The sequence below is a fragment of the Pseudophryne corroboree genome, chromosome 6, assembly GCF_028390025.1.
Source record: "Pseudophryne corroboree isolate aPseCor3 chromosome 6, aPseCor3.hap2, whole genome shotgun sequence".
Lineage (NCBI taxonomy): Eukaryota > Metazoa > Chordata > Amphibia > Anura > Myobatrachidae > Pseudophryne > Pseudophryne corroboree.
This window is the reverse complement of record NC_086449.1, coordinates 80,643,511-80,663,295: the sequence shown is the minus strand read 5'-3', so window position 1 is coordinate 80,663,295 and position 19,785 is coordinate 80,643,511. Positions and strand designations below refer to the sequence as shown.

At 49.5% G+C, this 19,785-nt stretch overlaps 2 protein-coding genes across 2 annotated transcripts in view; one reads left to right on the top strand and one right to left on the bottom strand.

Annotated features, from left to right (window-relative positions):
* Nucleotides 1-2,483, bottom strand: part of YIPF2 (Yip1 domain family member 2) — a 100,692-nt gene extending 98,209 nt beyond the window's left edge. The window contains exon 1 of the mRNA XM_063931289.1: nt 2,370-2,483. Within this exon, the coding sequence (XP_063787359.1) occupies nt 2,370-2,400 (31 nt within the window). The 5' untranslated portion in view covers nt 2,401-2,483. The remainder of the gene's footprint in view (nt 1-2,369) is intronic.
* Nucleotides 2,484-2,505: 22 nt separating this feature from the next.
* Nucleotides 2,506-4,968, top strand: TIMM29 (translocase of inner mitochondrial membrane 29). The gene is made up of 2 exons (XM_063931290.1): nt 2,506-2,892; nt 3,908-4,968. The coding sequence occupies exons 1-2, from the start codon at nt 2,775-2,777 to the stop codon at nt 4,495-4,497; spliced, it is 708 nt and encodes a 235-aa protein (XP_063787360.1). The 5' UTR covers nt 2,506-2,774; the 3' UTR covers nt 4,498-4,968.
* The last annotated feature ends 14,817 nt before the right edge of the window (nt 4,969-19,785 follow it).

Genomic DNA, 19,785 nt, shown 5'->3' with positions numbered 1-19,785 from the left:
GATTCTGGCAGGGGTTAAATATCTCCATATAGCCTCCGGAGGCTATATGTGAGGTATTTTTAGCCAAAATAGGTATTCATTTGCCTCCCAGGGCGCCCCCCTCCCAGCGCCCTGCACCCTCAGTGACTGCCGTGTGAAGTGTGCTGAGAGGAAAATGGCGCACAGCTGCAGTGCTGTGCGCTACCTTTAGAAGACTGAGGAGTCTTCTGCCGCCGATTCTGGACCTCTTCTTACTTCAGCATCTGCAAGGGGGCCGGCGGCAAGGCTCCGGTGACCATCCAGGCTGTACCTGTGATCGTCCCTCTGGAGCTGATGTCCAGTAGCCAAGAAGCCAATCCATCCTGCACGCAGGTGAGTTCACTTCTTCTCCCCTAAGTCCCTCGTTGCAGTGATCCTGTTGCCAGCAGGACTCACTGTAAAATAAAAAACCTAAGCTAAACTTTCCTAAGCAGCTCTTTAGGAGAGCCACCTAGATTGCACCCTTCTCGGCCGGGCACAAAAATCTAACTGGCTTGGAGGAGGGTCATAGGGGGAGGAGCCAGTGCACACCACCTGATCCTAAAGCTTTACTTTTTGTGCCCTGTCTCCTGCGGAGCCGCTATTCCCCATGGTCCTTTCAGGAACCCCAGCATCCACTAGGACGATAGAGAAAACATTTTGTGCAGTTTCAGAGTAGGTCTGAACTTACTCAGCCGTTGACATCACTTCAGTCTTTTTGGTGCCGGAATTGACGTCACACACCCGCCCTCCAAAAGCCCGGACACGCCTGCGTTTTCCCTACCACTCCCAGAAAACGGTCAGTTACCACCCATAAACGCCCGCTTTCTGTCAATCGTCTTGCGATCGGCTGTGCGTATGAATTCTTTGTTAAATCCATAGCTCGATAACTATCCACATTGTACCCGTACGACGCGCGTGCGCATTGTGGTGCATACGCATGCACAGTAGAGACCTGATCGCAGCGTAGCGAAAATCAGCAGCGTGCGATCAACTCAGAATGACCCCCTATGTACTAAGCCTTGGACAGAGAAAGTGCCAACCGGCCTCATGTTACAGGCTGTGGTGTTAATTCAGAGATGGATGCAGATCTCGCTTCCAAAGCAAGATCTGTGTCAAACTACTTACATGCTGGGGGTCGCCCAACATATGCGTGGTGCCGCTCCATGATGTGTTCGCAATTTAATTGCAAACGCGTCAATTTGAGATCAACACCGGCCTGCGCAGCCTGGCTACTCTGGTAGGCAGTTCGGCACCATTTTTTTGGTCGGAGCGGCTGTGTGTGACGTCACACAGCCGCCAAGAAAACAGTCCAGACACGCCTGCATTGTTCGGACCACACCCACCAATGTCAATTACCTTGCAGCTGCATCAAGTGCGCGTGTGCAGACCCGATGAACGTGGGCGCTGCATGCGAACGCAGTGGCTGTGCTTATCTCTGAATAACCCCATGTTTGAAAAATGACAGATACTGATCGGTTGGTAGTTTAACTCCCATCACTATTAGTTCTTTCCAAGGCTTAGTAAATATGCCTCTGTGACAGCGTATAGCTGTGCAAATGGTGTGTGGATACAAGTCAGAGGAGCCAGGGATAAGGTGCAGGGATGTCATACAGTGCAGGAGGAGGGTATATAGAAGCTATGTTACACTCATATACATGGCCCACTACAGAGCGGTACTGTACCCGTTCTATGGCCCTCATTCCGAGTCGTTCGCTCTGTAATTTTCTTCGCATCGCAGCGTTTTTCTGCTTAGTACGCATGCGCAATGTTCGCACTGCGACTGCGCCAAGTAATTTTGCTATGAAGATAGTTTTTTTACTCACGGCTTTTTCTTCGCTCCGGCGATCGTAGTGTGATTGACAGGAAATGGGTGTTACTGGGCGGAAACACGGCGTTTTATGGGCGTGTGGATAAAAACGCTACCGTTTCCGGAAAAAACGCGGGAGTGGCTGGAGAAACGGAGGAGTGTCTGGGCGAACGCTGGGTGTGTTTATGACGTCAAACCAGGAACGACAAGCAGTGAACTGATCGCAGATGCCGAGTAAGTCTGAAGCTACTCTGAAACTGCTAAGTAGTTTGTAATCGCAATATTGCGAATACATCGTTCGCAAATTTAAGAAGCTAAGATTCACTCCCAGTAGGCGGCGGCTTAGCGTGTGTAACTCTGCTAAAATCGCCTTGCGAGCGAACAACTCGGAATGAGGGCCTATGTACTGTCAGCACGCTGCGTACACGTCACCATTACAGTGAGGGCAGTCTGGCGAGCGGCTATACCGCGCTGTGTGCAGCAGCGTGAGGCGGTGTCACTGGAGAGATATGTCCCTGCAGGTACCGCAGTGTGTGTAGCGCTGCCGGGAGCCGCTTCGTACCTTGGAACTGGAGCTGGTCGGCGGCCGCCATGTCAGCAGCAGCACAGCCACAGCAGCCTGGTCATGTGACCGCGCCCGCGGCTACTCTGCTGCTGCCTCCATGACGCAGCGTCGTGTCACCACATCAACTGACAGCTGGGCCGTACCAACTGTTCTCCTCCTGTAGGGGGGCTCGTCACCACAGCCTGGGCCGTACCAACGTTTCCTAACCGCGATTACTATAAATATACTGTTGCTTGTACCCAATTATTATAATCTAGTGGGAAATGTATGTTTTACCTATAAAAATAAAAAAAAACACCTGCGGAACCTGACGGTCGGTCTACCGTTTCTTGCGGAAGGATACTGGAGTCGCACAACTAAGGGCAGAGACGAGGGCGGAAGTTGCCTCGGTAGCTCAAAGAGATGGCCGCCCGGAGTGCTGTGAGGGCGCTGTGGCGGAGGTCGTGCTCTGGTGTCGCGGCCCCGCCGGTGGCAGAGAAGAAGCCGGGCCGCTTGGAGCGGATCAGGAACTGGAGGATAGGTAAGTGGAGGCTGGAGTGGTAGCGGTGACCGGAACAGGAGAGTCCCTCACCTTGATACCCGGCCCTGGGGCAGGTGTTGGAGCAAAATGCCCCACTGGTATCACTGATTCTCAGGAATGTTGCCTCAGCCCGGTGCACAGCAACCGCAGGTACAGAGGGGCAGATTTATTAAGCCTAGTGAAGTGATAAAGTGGAAGGTGATAAAGCCCCAGCCAATGAGCTCCTAATACCACGTTTACACTGCCTTGAAAAATCCGGGTTATTGCACGTGAATGTGCATTAATCCGGGTTTATGTGCAGTGTGAATGGGGGTCCTGACAAATTCCCGGGTCGTCTGACCCGGTATTTCAACCCGTGAATAAAGAAGGGTTATTCCCGGGTCAATACCGCGTCAGGCGCAAGTGTGAACGGGGTTAAGTGTTCCCGGGTCGATGCGACCCGGGACACTTCAACACTATTGGAGCTGGCGGTGCTTGTAGATCATCTCCAAGCACCGCCCCCGCATGTGACCCCATTGTCACGGCATATTGCCGTGTCGGGGCCGCCAGTCTGAACGGGGTCTCAAGTAGATTGCACCTGGGAAGGTCTCGTGCACGAGTCCCGTGTGCAACCCCGCCATTGTCAGTCTGAACATGGTATAACGGTCATTTTTCAAACTCAGCCTGTAACATGGAAGTTAGGAGCTGATTGGCTGGTGCGTTATCACCTTCCACTTTATCACTTCACCAGGCTTAATAAATCTGCCCCAGGGTTCATGTCAACATTCTTGATGGAAAATCGGTGCCGGAATAGCCAAGGCCCCACCAGCACAGGCTGCGTCAGCGTTTGGGATAAGCCTAGCCCAATCTGACCACTTTCTGAGAAGTCTTCATCCAGTTTTGTGTAAGCCCCGCCCATTTTGATGTTTAAAACTGGATTAGCCCGCTAAAATCTGGTCAGATGATTGGGGTTAATGACCTAGAAGTACACCTATTGATAGTAACACATTGCTAACTCTGAGCTCTTTCCTTGCAGTTTTCTGGACAAAAAGCCTCCTTCGTGACTATGGCGAGGCGTGCAAGGACATCGTAGTGGGTGCCAAGGAGCGCCCGGGCAAAGCCGCCACGTACCTTTCCCTGCTGGCTGGTGTAGGGGTGTGCTCGTCCACAGCCCCATCCGAGGACTCCTTCCAGTGCTGTCTGCTGGAAGCTTCAGCGTCTCTCCTCCTGCTCTCCCCCTGGACGCGGAGTGGAAAGTCCGACCAGCACGTGCAGCGGCTGATCGAGCTGAGGAATGGGGGGCGTCTGCGCTATGTCAACCTCCTGCTCTTTTCGCTGGTGTATGAGGCGCCCTATGACCCGGAATGCGATCTCTACGCGAGCCAGTGCTCACACCTGCAGTCACGCTGGTCTGACTTTCCACACCGGGTCCTGGACATTGGATTCTTTGGACACTGGTGGCTTTTACAGAACAAGATGAAAGACTTTGATGTGAACGAGGAGGAGTTTGCCCAACTTCCCGCAAACATGAGAACCATTTCCTTTAGTGATCTCCACTCGCAGGAGAATGAAAAACTCTACGAGGTCAAATTTCACCCAGTTGTGATGCCTGAAGACCTTGAGTAGAAGAATGGAGAATTAGCGGGCAAGAGACTGAGGAGGAAACTTATCAAAGCCTGGAGGAGAGTAATAGCGTACCAACCAACACACTTTGTAAAATGGCAGAAGCTGATTGAGCGGAACTGTCTCTCTCTACACCCACATTTTTTCTTATGGGTGCTTTAGCTATGTATTTATATGTAAAATTGAGCATGTTTATAAATGCACGTTTCACTTAATATAAACGGCGTGAACAAATCGTTTCTTTATAATTCGATTACAGCATATGTACTCCTGATTATTTATGGGTATCATTCAAATCAAAGAGTATTTTAATTATTTTCCATTAATCACTACAGTGGTACCATGGACTAATGCTCCTTTACAAACTTCAGGGGCAGATTGTATTGGCTTGTGCGTTATCACCTTCTACTTATCACTTCTCCAAGCTTAATACATGTGCCCCTCAGCATTAAAGAATACATTATGCCACAAAAATTGAGCGTGTCCTTTTTTTAGGTGGATGGTCATGTGGTTTGCTTATAGTGAACAACCTTGAGGTTACTATAGTGATCACGACTTCCCTAGATGGTCCTTAACGCCACAGACATCCCTCTGCTCCCTCATGCTTTATTGCCAAATTTGTTCCACTTGTTTAAAATGCCTGCTTGTATGTTATTACAGATGGGTGCCTGACTAAATGTAGTCATTTAACTTATTGAATTTAAGGTTGATGTGCAGCCCTTATGAAGGTTAGAGGGTCCCTGAAGACTGTATTAGGTTTTCTATCACTGGTCAAAATGCAATTTATGAAAAACTGCATATCTGTATGTGTTTAACTTTCTGCAATAATACCACAGGCACTACATCATTTATCAGGTGCAGTGGTTGAAGACCATCTGTTGTTGGCAGGTGACAGGTAGCCTTTAATATTGTCTCAATATTTATATAAGTTACTGCTTGCTTATGACTTGCAAGCATTCTCAATTCTTAATGATGTATTGCGTATATACCAGACAGTCCAAACGTGTATTGTCACACGTTTGTCCTACTCTTTGGTATGTAACTATGTACCGTATTATCACCTGAGGCAAATGAACCAATTAAAGGGGTTTAAATACAAGCAACACATTTAAGTTGTCTGAGGAAAGGGGGGTATTCATGGAGCAATCGCTGCTTAAAATCTAAGCAATCTGACTAGATTGCTTAGAATTTAAGCATGATCTGTCTGTGTGTACCCCCCACAGCAATAGCGATGCGCAGCTCCGAGCATCGCTATCGCTGGTGCTAGATTGGCCTGCATGGAGGCTCAATCTAGCACATCGCTCATTTCACCCGCTGGGTGAAATGAGCAGCCCCCTGCACACTCAGCACGCATTGCGCTGTGCTGAGCGGGGGGGGAGAGGTGTGCTGAGCGGTTCGCTCAGCACACATCTCTCCCCATATCGGGCCATGAATACGGCCCAGAAGCCACTGTTTGCATACCAAAGAGGTGGAGAAACGCGTTGCCATACATGTTTGGAGTGTCTGGTATACACGCAATAAATAAGAATTAATTATTATATTCTTGTTAAAATAATAGAAACCTCTTATTTTTAAGACTAATTGATCGCTGCTCTTGTCGGCTAGTATTTCCCGAATCTGCAGTCTTACCAGATACTATATTGATGAGCTCTTGAGGCTTTAACTATTCTTTCAGTCAGCCGCTCACACCCATGGTTGGTCTCCAATCCAACAAACCTATCGGACAAAGGCCCAAATCTATTAAGCCTTATAAAGTGATATAATGGAGATGGTTAAAGGGGGCTATTTAATAAAACATAATTTTCTCTAGCATCCTTAAGGGATATTGGGGGAAACTAGTACAATGGGGTATAGATGGGGTCCAAAGGTGCCAGTGCACATTAAATTTCTTCAAATGGGTGTGCTGGCTCCTCCCCTCTATGCCCCTCCCACAGGCAGTTTAGAAAAAAGTGCCCTCAGGAGAGGATGCACATCTCTGCAGCTCCAGAGATTTTTCTTCAATTTCTTTTAAAACGTATTATTTTCGGTTTGTTGTCTGGGCAACAGCATATCTGCACCGTGGGAGTGAGGGGAGGGGGGGACGGTCATCAGCCTTACGAGGTGCAGAGCCGCTTCCCTGTTGCAGGACCATCGTCCTGAGGGGTTGTTTGTTCAGCGGGGGACTGCGCCTTAGCTGTCACAGCCGCAGCATGCCATACACCCCTAACACTGCCTGAAGGTGACATCGGTGGCGAGTACAAACCAGGTCCCCCGGTTCAAAGTGCGGCTGACCACGGGCGCAATGTACGGGACCCACCCGGGGGGTCCCGCTAGGATCCCCCGTGTGTAAACTGGCACAAAACAGCTTGACTAGCACTCGTGTGACGTTTTAAGCTGTTTAGGAGACTTTGCCAGTATAAATAATATGTACAGCTGCAGCGCCATTGGAGGCTTCCTCAGATCGGGACTTGGGGCGTTTTGGCGCCTTCCTCTGCTTACAGCAGTCATCTACAGCACACACTCAGCGCTTCCTGCATCACAGACACACTGGAAACCGGTACAGGGTGTAGCTAAAGGGAAGAGCTGCTTGTGTACACTATTCTGAGCCTAATTAGGACTGTAGTAGTGCTTACTGTGATTTACAGAGCTGGGGCTGTACAGCTCGGGGTGTGCTGGTATCCCCTCTCTGTTTCTCCTCACATACAGTAGGGCAGGCTTGCATTATCACTGTCTGTGTGTATGTTATTGTACTTACTGTGAAATATTGGTAAGCACAAGCAGATTCTCTCCATTATATGACTCTGTTTCACGTGAACAATGTAGTCAATCTTCACAAATTAGTGAGTAGGCTGGGGAAGGGGGTCCAGAGCCCCACTGGTTAGGGTCTCTTAAGACTATGATTTCAGATATGTCATCCCAGCTCACTGCTAATGTGCAGAAGACTCTGCTACTGCAACAAGCTGTAGCAGATTTAGCTGCTAGGGCTGATGCACAGCCCCCCCTCTCTCATGCAGGTCCCCAGAAGTGTGGTTTACCTGCACTACTATCTGATACAGATGATGATATACAAGATGATGGGGATGACCTGGATCCCGATACTACTCAGGGTGTTGAACCCCTCATTCTGGCTATAAGGGATGTGTTAAAGCTCCCTCTAGAGGACGCTGCTTCACGGCAGTCTTTTTTCTTTGTACAAAACAAGCCCAATGTCACTTTCCCTGATTCTCCAGAGTTAGATGACTTAATAAAACAGGCCTGGAAAAACCCAGACAAAAAATTCCATGTGTCCAAAAAGTTTTTGCTCACTTTCCCATTTGCTCCTGAAGGTAGAAAATTTTGGGAGGAACTTCCTTGCGTGGATGTCTCAGTCTCTCGCCTGTCTTAAGAAGGCATTGCTGCCTGCCCCAGGCTCCTTTACCATGATGGATCCTGGGGATCGAAAGATAGAGACTACTCTAAGATCTATACTGCAGCCGGCCTCTCACAAAGACCGGTCTTTGCGGGTTGCTGGATGACCCATGCTATTCATTCTTGGGCCATTCAAATTCAGGGGGGTCTCTCGGGGGATATGCCCTTAGTTACTATGGTAACCCTGCTGAAGCACATTCAGGACACTATACGTGTCTTTTGTGATTCCCTTAAGGAGATGGGGAACATTAATGCTCGGACGTCCGCCATGGCAGTATTGGCACGCAGGGCCTTGTGGTTGCGTCAGTGGATTGCGGACGCAGAATCCAAACGCAGTGTGGAATCCCTCTCCTTCTCTGGCGAATGGCTTTTTGGGGTTGAATTGGATACCTGGGGGTATATTTACTAAAATTCGTATTTTTCTGAATGAGGTTAAAGTTCAAACACGAATGACATCGAATGTGTGAATTTATAACTTTTTTACTCCACATTTACTATACTGTCGTATTCTGCATTTAAGTTTTTTCCGATGTCGATGTCATTCGTAATTTCGGCCAGTGTTTTAAGGGAGTGAATAGTAATACACTGCCAACATTAACACAATGAATCTCGGCCGGATCTGTGAGATCCGTGCAGGGCTTCATTGTGCACCTTTAAAAAAGAATTAAAGTGTTAAAAATCAAGAAAAAAATTGCGTGGGGTCCCCCCTCCTAAGCAAAACCAGCCTTGGGCTCTTTGAGCCGGACCTGGATGTAAAAATATGGGGGGAAAATTGACAGGGGTTCCCCCATATTTGAACAACCAGCACCAGGCTCTGCGCCTGGTCCTGGTGCCAAAAATACGGGGGACAAAAAGCGTAGGGGTCCCCCGTATTTTTAACACCAGCACCGGGCTCCACTAGTCAGAGAGATAATGCCACAGCCGAGGGAAACTTTTATACCGGTCCCTGCGGCCCTGGCATTAAATCACTAACTAGTCACCCTTGGCCGGGGTACCCTGGAGGAGTGGGGACCCCTTAAATCAAGGGGTCCCCCCCTCCAGACACCCAAGGTTCCAGGGGTGAAGCCCGAGGCTGTCCCCCTATCCAAGGGCGGCAGATGGGCTGATAGCCAAGTGTAAAAATAAAAATATTGTTTTTTGTAGCAGTAATACAAGTCCCAGCAAGCCTCCCCCGCAAGCTGGTACTTGGAGAACCACAAGTACCAGCATGCGGGGGGAAACGGGCCCGCTGGTACCTGTAGTACTACTACAAAAAAAAATACCCAACAAAAAACAAAACACACACACCGTGACAGTAAAACTTTATTACGTACATGCACACCTACATACACACATACCTATGTTCACACGAGGCTCGGTCCACTTCTCCATGTAGAATCCACGGGGTACCTGTGAATAAAATTATACTCACACAATCCAGTGTGTTTCTGTCCTCTTCTACTTGTAATCCACGTACTTGGCAAAAAAACAAACCGAAAAACCCGAACCACGCACTGAAAGGGGTCCCATGTTTACACATGGGACCCCTTTCCCCGACTGCCGGGACCCCCCGTGACTCCTGTCAAAGAGGGTCCCTTCAGCCAATCAGGGAGCGCCACGTCGTGGCACTCTCCTGATTGGCTGTGCGCTCCTGAGCTGTCAGTCAGGCTGCGCACGGCAGAGATACAATGTGTGGCATAGGCGCTCCATTGTATCCAATGGTGGGAACTTTGCGGTCAGCAGTTGAGGTTACTGCCGGTCAACCGCTGACCGCAAAGTTCCCACCATTGGATACAATGGAGCGCCTATGCGCTACATTGTATCTCTGCCGTGCGCAGCCTGACTGACAGCTCAGGAGCGCACAGCCAATCAAGAGAGTGCCACGATGTGGCGCTCCCTGATTGGCTGAAGGGACCCTCTTTGACAGGAGTCACGGGGGGTCCCGGCAGTCGGGGAAAGGGGACCCCTTTCAGTGCGTGGATCGTGTTTTTCGGTTTGTTTTTTTGCCAAGTACGTGGATTACAAGTAGAAGAGAACAGAAGCTAAACTGGATTGTGTGAGTATAATTTTATTCACAGGTACCCCGTGGATTCTACATGGAGAAGTGGACCGAGTCTCGTGTGAACATAGGTAAGTATGTGTGTATGTAGGTGTGCATGTATGTAATAAAGTTTTGCTGTCACGGTGTGTGTGTTCTGTTTTTTGTTGGGTATTTTTTGTAGTACTACAGGTACCAGCGGGCCCGTTTTCCCCCTGCATGCTGGTACTTGTGGTTCTCCAAGTACCGGCTTGCTGGGGTTTGTAGTACTGCTACATAAAACAATATTCTTATTTCTTTGACGTCCTAAGTGGATGCTGGGACTCCGTAAGGACCATGGGGATTAGCGGCTCCGCAGGAGACTGGGCACAACTAAAGAAAGCTTTAGGACTACCTGGTGTGCACTGGCTCCTCCCACCAAGACCCTCCTCCAGACCTCAGTTAGATTCTTGTGCCCGGCTGAGCTGGATGCACACTAGGGGCTCTCCTGAGCTCCTAGAAAGAAAGTATATTTTAGGTTTTTTATTTTACAGTGAGATCTGCTGGCAACAGGCTCACTGCAGCGAGGGACTAAGGGGAGAAGAAGCGAACCTACCTAACTGGTGGTAGCTTGGGCTTCTTAGGCTACTGGACACCAGTAGCTCCAGAGGGATCGACCGCATGGAACCGGCCATTGATGTTCGGTCCCTGAGCCGCGCCGCCGGCCCCCTTACAGAGCCAGAAGCAAGAAGTGTTCCGGAAAATCGGCGGCAGAAGACTTCAGCCTTCACCAAGGTAGCGCACAGCACTGCAGCTGTGCGCCATTGCTCCTCATGCACACCTCACTCCGGTCACTGATGGGTGCAGGGCGCTGGGGGGGGCGGGGGCGCCCTGAGCAGCAATATAAACACCTTGCCTGGCAAAATCATCACAATATATAGCCCCAGAGGCTATATATGTGATAAATACCCCTGCCAGAATCCATAAAAAAGCGGGAGAAAAGTCAGCGAAAAAGGGGCAGGGCTATCTCCCTCAGCACACTGGCGCCATTTTCTCTTCACAGTGCAGCTGGAAGACAGCTCCCCAGGCTCTCCCCTGTAGTTTTCAGGCTCAAAGGGTTAAAAAGAGAGGGGGGGCACTAAATTTAGGCGCAATATTGTTTATACAAGCAGCTATTGGGGGAAAAATCACTCAGTTATAGTGTTAATCTATGCATTATATAGCGCTCTGGTGTGTGCTGGCATACTCTCTCTCTGTCTCCCCAAAGGACTTTGTGGGGTCCTGTCCTCAGTCAGAGCATTCCCTGTGTGTGTGCTGTGTGTCGGTACGGCTGTGTCGACATGTGGGATGAGGAAGGTTACGTGGAGGTGGAGCAGAGGCCGATAAATGGGATGTCGCCCCCTGTGGGGCCGACACCAGAGTGGATGGATAGGTGGAAGGTATTAACCGACAATGTCAACTCCTTACATAGAAGGCTGGATGACGTAAAACAGCTGTGGGACAGCCGGCTTCTCAGCCCGCGCCTGCCCAGGCGTCTTAAAGGCCATCAGGGGCTCAAAAAAGCGCCCGTTACCTCAGATGGCAGACACAGATGTTGACACAGAGTCTAACTCCAGTGTCGACGAGGTTGAGACATATACACAATCCACTAGGAACATCCGTTACATGATCTCGGCAATGAAAAATGTGTTACGCATTTCTGACATGAACCCAAGTACCACATAAAAGGGGTTTTATTTTTGGGGAGAAAAAGCAGCCAGTGTTTTGTTCCCCCATCAGATGAATGAATGAAGTGTGTAAAGTAGCGTGGGTTGCCCCGATAAGAAACTGGTAATTTCTAAAAAGTTACTGATGGCGTACCCTTTCCCGCCAGAGGATAGGTCACGTTGGGAGATATCCCTTAGGGTGGATAAGGCGCTCACACGTTTGTCAAAAAAGGTGGCACTGCCGTCTTAGGATACGGCCACCTTGAAGGAGCCTGCTGATAAAAACCAGGAGGCTATCCTGAAGTCTGTATATACACACTCAGGTTATATACTGAGACCTGCAATTGCCTCAGCATAAATAGTGCTGCTGCAGCGTGGTCTGATACCCAGTCAGATAATATTAATACTCTAAGACAGGGATAATAGTTTGCTAACATAGAGCATATTAAAGACGTCGTCTTAGATATAAAGGATGCACAGAGGGATATTTGCCGGCTGGCATCCAGAATTAATGCAATGTCCATTCTGCCAGGAGGGTATTAGTGACCCGGCAGTGGACAGGTGATGCTGCCTATAAAAGGCACATGGAGATTCTGCCTTATAAGGGTGAGGAATTGTTTGGGGATGGTCTCTGGGACCTCGTATCCACAGCAACAGCTGGGAAGAAAAAATTTTACCTCCGGTTTCCTCACAGCCTAAGAAAGCACTGTATTTTCAGGTACAGTCCTTTCGGCTTCAGAAAAGCAAGCGGGTCAAAGGCGCTTCCTTTCTGCACAGAGACAAGGGAAGAAGGAAAAAGCTGCACCAGCAGCAAGTTCCCAGGATCAAAAATCTTCCCCCGCTTACTCTGAGTCCACCGCATGACGTTGGGGCTCCACAGGTGGAGACAGGTGCGGTAGGGGCGCGTCTCGGGAACTTCAGGGACCAGTGGGCTTGCCCACAGGTGGATCCCTAGGTTCTGCAAATAGTATCACAGAGATACAGGCTGGAGTTCGAGGCGACTCCCCCTCGCCGTTACCTCACATCAGCCTTGCCTGCTGCCCTCGGCGAAAGGTAGTACTGGCGGCAATTCACAAGCTGTACTTCCAGCAGGTGAAATCAAGGTACCCCTCCTTCAACAAGGCCGGGGTTACTATTCCAAAATGTTGTGGTACCGAAACCAGACGGTTCGGTGAGACCCATTCTAAAATTGAAAGCCTTGAACACTTATATACGAAGGTTCAAGTTCAAAATGGAATCGCTCAGGGCGATTATTGCAAGCCTGGAGAATTTCATGGTATCACTGGACATCAAGGATGCTTACCTGCATGTCCCTACTTACCCTCTTCACCAGGAGTACCTCAAAATTGTGGTACAGGATTGTCATTACCAATTCCAGACGTTGCCGTTGGTCTGTCCCCGGCACCGAGGTATTTACCAAGGTAATGGCCAAAATAATTATCCCGTACTTGGACGATCTCCTTATAAAGGCGAGGTCCAGGGAGCAGTTGTTCGGCGGAGTAGCACTATCTCGAGAAGTGCTACAACAGCACGGCTGGATTCTGAATATTCCAAAGTCGCAGCTGGTTCCTACGACGCGTCTACTGTTCCTGGGTATGGTTCTGGACACAGAACAGGATAAAAAGGGTTTCTCCCGGAGGAGAAGTCCAAGGAGTTGTTGTCTCTAGACAGAGACCTCCTAATACGTATACAGGTGTCGGTGCATCAATGCACGCGAGCCCTGGGAAGGATGGTAGCTTCTTACGAAGAAATTCCATTCGCCAGGTCCCATGCAAGGATTTTCCAGTGGGATCTGTTGGACAAGTGGTCCGGGTCGCATCTTCAGATGCATCGGCGGATAACCCTGTCTCCAAGGGCCAGGGTGTCGCTGTTGTGGTGGCTGCAGAGTGCTCATCTTCTAGGGGGCCGCAGATTCGGCATACAGGACTGGGTCCTGGTGACCACGGATGCCAGCCTTCGAGGCTGGGGGGCAGTCACACAGGGAAGAAACTTCCAAGGCTATGGAAAAGTCAGGAGACTTCCCTACACATAAATATTCTGGAACTAAGGGCCATTTACAATGCCCTAAGTCAGGCTAGACCCCTGCTTCAACAGCGGCCGGTGCTGATCCAGTCAGACAACATCACGGCGGTCGCTCATGTAAACCGACAGGGCGGCACAAGAAGCAGGATGGCGATGGCAGAAGCCACAAGGATTCTCCGATGGGCGGAAAATTATGTGTTAGCACTGTCAGCAGTGTTCATTCCCGGAGTGGACAACTGAGAAGCAGACTTTCTCAGAAGACACGACCTCCACCCGGGAGAGTGGGGACTTCATCCAGAAGTTTTCCAAATGATTGTACACCGTTGGGAAAGGCCACAGGTGGACATGATGGCGTCCCGCCTCAACAAAACGCTACAAAGATATTGCGCCAGGTCAAGGGACCCTCAGGCGATAGCTGTGGACGCTCTGGTAACACCGTGGGTGTACCAGTCGGTGTATGTGTTCCCTTCTCTGCCTCTCTTACCCAGGGTAATGAGAATAATAAGAAGGAGAGGAGTAAGAACTATACTCATTGTTCCGGGTGGGCCAAGAAGAGCTTGGTAACCAGAACTCCAAGAAATGATCTCAGAGGACCCATGGCCTCTGCCGCTCAGACAGGACCTGCTGCAGCAGGGGGCCTGTCTGTTCCAAGACGTACCGCGGCTGCGTTTGACGGCATGGCGGTTGAACGCCGGATCCTGAAGGAAAAGGGCATTCCGGAGGAAGTTATCCCTACGCTATTTAAAGCTAGGAAAGAAGTGAACGCAAACCATTATCACCGCATATGGTGGAAATATGTTGCGTGCTGTGAGGCCAGGAAGGCCCCAAAGGAGAAATTTCAGCTAGGTCGATTTCTGCACTTCCTACAGTCAGAGGTGACTATGGGCCTAAAATTGGGTTCCATGAAGGTCCAGATTTCAGCTCTATCGATTTTCTTCCAAAATAGAACTGGCTTCACTGCCTGAGTTCGGACTTTTGTTAAGGGAGTGCTGCATTGTCAGCCCCCGTTTGTGCCTCAAGTGGCACCGTGGGATCTCAACGTGGTGTTGGATTTCCTGAAGTCGCATTGGGTTGAGCCACTTAAATCCGTGGAGCTACAATACCTCACGTGGAAAGTGGTCATGCTGTGGGCCGTGGCTTCGGCCAGGCGTGTATCAGAATTGGCGGCTTTGTCATACAAAAGCCCTTATCTGTATTTTATATGGATAAGGCGGAATTGAGGACTCGTTCCCAATTCCTTCCTAAGGTGGTATCAGTTTTTCATGTGAATCAACCTATTGTGGTGCCTGCGGCTACTTGGGACTTGGAGGATTTCAAGTTACTGGACGTAGTCAGGGCCCTGAATTGTATATGTTTCCAGGACGGCTGGAGTCAGGAAAACTGACTCGCTATTTATCCTGTATGCACCCAACAAGCTTGGTGCTCCTGCTTCTAAGCAGACTATTGCTCGCTGGATCTGTAGCACGATTCAACTTGCACATGCTGCGGCTGGACTGCCGCACCCTAAATCTATAAAAGCCCATTCCACGAGGAAAGTGGGCTCTTCTTGGGCGGCTGCCCGAGGGGTCTCGGCTTTACAACTTTGCCGAGCTGTTACTTGGTCGGGTTCAAACATTTTTGCAATAGTCTACAAGTTTGATACCCTGGCTGAGGAGGACCTAGAGTTTTCTCATTTGGTGCTGCAGAGTCATCCGCACTCTCCCGCCCGTTTGGGAGCTTTGGTATAATCCCCATGGTCCTTACGGAGTCCCAGCATCCACTTAGGACGTCAGAGAAAATAAGATTTTACTCACCGGTAAATCTTTTTCTCGTAGTCCGTAGTGGATGCTGGGCGGCCATCCCAAGTGTGGATTGTCTGCAATACTTGTTTATAGTTATTGCCTAACTAAAGGGTTATTGTTGAGCCATCTGTTGAGTGGCTCAGTTATATTTCATACTGTTAACTGGGTATAGTATCACGAGTTATACGGTGTGATTGGTGTGGCTGGTATGAGTCTTACCCGGGATTCAAAATCCTTCCTATTTGTGTCAGCTCTTCCGGGCACAGTATCCTAACTGAGGTCTGGAGGAGGGTCTTGGTGGGAGGAGCCAGTGCACACCAGGTAGTCCTAAAGCTTTCTTTAGTTGTGCCCAGTCTCCTGCGGAGCTGCTAATCCCCATGGTCCTTACGGAGTCCCAGCATCCACTACGGACTACGAGAAATAGATTTACCGGTGAGTAAAATCTAAATTTTTACACTTGGCTATCAGCCCCCCATCCGCCGCCCTTGGATGGGGGGGACAGCCTCGGGCTTCACCCCTGGCCCTTGGGTGGCTGGAGGGGGGGACCCCTTGATTTAAGGGGTCCCCACTCCTCCAGGGTACCCCGGCCAGGGGTGACTAGTTAGTGATTTAATGCCAGGACCGCAGGGACCGGTATAAAAGTGTCCCCCGGCTGTGGCATTATCTCTCTGACTAGTGGAGCCCGGTGCTGGTGTTAAAAATACGGGGGACCCCTACGCTTTTAGTCCCCCGTATTTTTGGCACCAGGACCAGGCGCAGAGCCCGGTGCTGGTTGTTCAAATATGGGGAACCCCTGTCAATTTTTCCCCATATTTTTACAACCAGGACCGGCTCAAAGAGCCCGAGGCTGGTTATGCTTCGGAGGGGGGACCCCACGCAATTTTTTTTCTGATTTTAAACACTTTCCCACCCCTTCCCACTGATAAACATGCACGGATCTCATGGATCCGTGCATGACTATCAGAACACGATTTGTATTTTGTCACTGCAGTGTTTGGCTATTGCCGGCAGTGTTTGTGAAATAGAATTTTTAGTAAATTACCGAGTTGTATTAAATAACAGGCGTATTTGACCGATGGTGTATTCATTCGTATTTTTTTTCTTTGACTTCCAAAAAAATACGAATGCCCTCATCACTGCCGAGATTTTAGTTTAGTAAATTCCCGAGATGACACTTTGACGAAAAAACACCAAATCGGTCAAAATCGGGACCTTAGTAAATATACCCCCTGGTTTCCAAAGTTATGGCTGGGAAATCCACGTTTCTCCCTTCTGGGGCCCCGCCAGTGAGACGCTCCTATTCGGGGCCGTCTGTCCTTTCAGTCTTACAGATTTTGATCGAAGGCCAGAGGTGCCTCCAATGCAGCTAGAGGCACCAGAGGTAAGTCCAGAAAACCTGCAAGTACCAGTTCTCAGGAACAGTCCACAGGTTCTGCTTCCACTAAGGCCTCGGCATGACTGTGCCCACCCACCCTGAGGGGACCTCGAGATGGGAGCCCGACTGTGTCACTCCAGCCGCATCTCGGAAGCCTCCTGCCAGGGAGCTCGTTTCTCAGGGCTACAAGCTGGAATTCGACAGAACTCCCCCAACCCCCCCCCCCCCCCCCCCCCCCCCAATGATTTTTCAAATCAAGCTTACCAGCTTTGGAGGACATGCAAGTTAGGTTGCAACAGGCTATCCAAAAGTTAGTCCATTCCCACGTCATTGTTCCAGTACAACTGCCGCAACGCAGCAAGGAGTTTTACTCAAATCTGTTTGTGGTGCTGAAGCCGGATGGTTCGGTCAGACCCATTCTGAATCTGAAATCCTTGAATCCTTATTTGAGGGTGTTCAAATTCAAGATGGAATCCCTGCAATCAGTGATTTGCGGGCCTGGAAGTACAGGAATTTATGGTCTCCTTGGATATCAAGGACGCCTATCTCCATATTCCGATTTGGCCACCTCATCAGGTGTACCTGCGGTTTGCACTCTTGGGCAATCCACAGCCCTGAGGGTATTCACAAAGGTGATGGCGGAGATGATGTTCCAACTCCAGTTCCAGGGGGTCAATGTGGTTCCTTATCTGGACGATCTTCTGATAAAGGCACGATCCAGGGAGCTTTTGTTGCTCCATATCGACCGCACCATCCATCTTCTTTCAGACCATGGGTGGATCCTCAACTTGCAGAAGTCCCACCTGGCGCCAACTCAGAGACTCCTGTTCCTGGGGATGTTGCTGGATACTGTGGCCCAGAAGGTGTTTCTACCAGAGGATAAGGTGAAAACACTTCAAGAGATGGTCCGCATGGTGCTCCATCCTACTCGAGTGTCCATCCATCTTTGCATAAGATTGTTGGGAAAGATGTTTGCCTCATACGAGGCAATCCAGTATGGGAGGTTCCATGCCAGAACGTTTCAGTTGGATCTCCTGAGCAAGTGGTCTGGATCTCATCTCCAAATGCACCGGATGATTCAGCTGTCACCTCGGGCCAAGATTTCCCTCCTGTGGTGGCTACAGTCCTCCAATCTCCTGGAGGGCAGGAGTTTCGGGATTTAGGATTGGACCCTTCTAACGACGGATGCGAGTCTCAGAGGATGGGAAGTTGTCACCCAAGGGGCGCAGTTCCAGGGCAGGTGGTTGGCCCACAAAAGCCTCCTTCCAATCAACATTCTGGAACTTTGGGCGATCTACAATGCTCTAATTCAAGCCTCTCCTCTACTCAGGGATCATGCGATCCAAGTACAGTCGGACAATGCCACGGCGGTGGCTTATTTCTCTGGCAGGGTCCACAGGATAACAATGGGATATGATGAAGCGACAAGGGATTGCCACCAATTGATCAAAGCTTTCCGGCCTCCCAGCATGCACCGTGCCCGTCCATATATACCCGCCTCCTAGCTCAGGCAAATCAGTTTTTTGTTTGGTGCGGCAGGAGCCAGACCATGGTCAGAAGGGCTGCTGCTTCTTAGCAGCCCTAAGCTTTCTTATTTTATTTTCATAGTCTTACTATTTTTTTTTTAGTGATCTTTCTAAACAGCGTCTTATACATATATTAGAAAGAGTCGTTACAACAACTCTCTGCCGGGTCGCGACAACACCCACGAGTACAGTGCTGTTTCGGTGGGCGTCTGTGTCTGATATACTAGCAGGTCCAGCAGACGTTACCAGGCTGTGCTGGGAGCACAGGGAGAAGGTAAGGCATCGGTTCCACTTAGCTAGATGGAATACAGACACAGCCGCACTGTTTTGGGAGGAGACTACCAAACAGTAGCTGACGCGGCTGCCACCGCGGGTGCACCAGCGCTAGGCCTTGGGGATCATAGGCTCCAGGAATAGCATGAGGCTGCGAGCTCTAGGGTTGATGTCAGCAGGGGGAGTAAAACGCTCTCCTGGTCGCCCCTCCCCCCGGTTCATGACCAGTTTCCTCCGAGTCTCCCGCCATGAACTGTTTCCTCGCTTCCGTCCCAGATGCTGTGTACAAGGGGGCTAGGTCGCAGCATAGGCAGCTGTGTGCCCGGTGCTTCTGTGTTCACTGCCGGTGCGTCTGTATTAACTGAGCGTCTGTGTTCACTATAGGTTCATGGAGCGGCAGTGTACACTAGTAGTGTCTGGATCCACTCAGCGTTTGCTAATGTATTGATCGATCCTGGAAGCGAGGTGAGTCTCCCTGTATCCCACTCCACTGAGTACGGGCTCTACAGCACTAAATCTCTATCTACCCTTTTTGAGTATGAATAGATAAGTGCCTATTGCATATGTATACATTTACTGTTGTTTCTTTCGCATTGCGTCTGATTACGTTAGATCTGTTTAAAACATGATCAGTAATATGTTCTCCTACATACTGAAAAATGTGTTTGTAGCTGATGATGTGCTCATATTGCTAATTATACAAATGTATAACATGTGACTGCTAGTGTGATTGCTGACTTTACTATATGTCTGTCTGTTTTTCTGATCCTCAATGCTGGTGCATGGGTAGGGTCAGATTGTATGTCACTTTAGAAAGTTTATAGTGATTACAGTCACAAATTGTGTAGTACACTGTGAAAGTACATATTATTTATCATGTCTAAGAGCGGCAAGGGTGAGGAAGGTACACTCACAGCAACATAAACATTCATATCATGTTTGTCTTGTAAAACTACACTGCTCAAAAAAAATAAAGGGAACACTTAAACAACACAATGTAACTCCAAGTCAATCACACTTCTGTGAAATCAAACTGTCCACTTAGGAAGCAACACTGACAATCAATTTCACATGCTGTTGTGCAAATGGAATAGACAACAGGTGGAAATTATAGGCAATTAGCAAGACACCCCAAATAAAGGAGTTGTTCTGCAGGTGGTGACCACAGACCACTACTCAGCTCCTATGCTTTCTGGCTGATGTTTTAGTCACTTTTGAAAGCTGG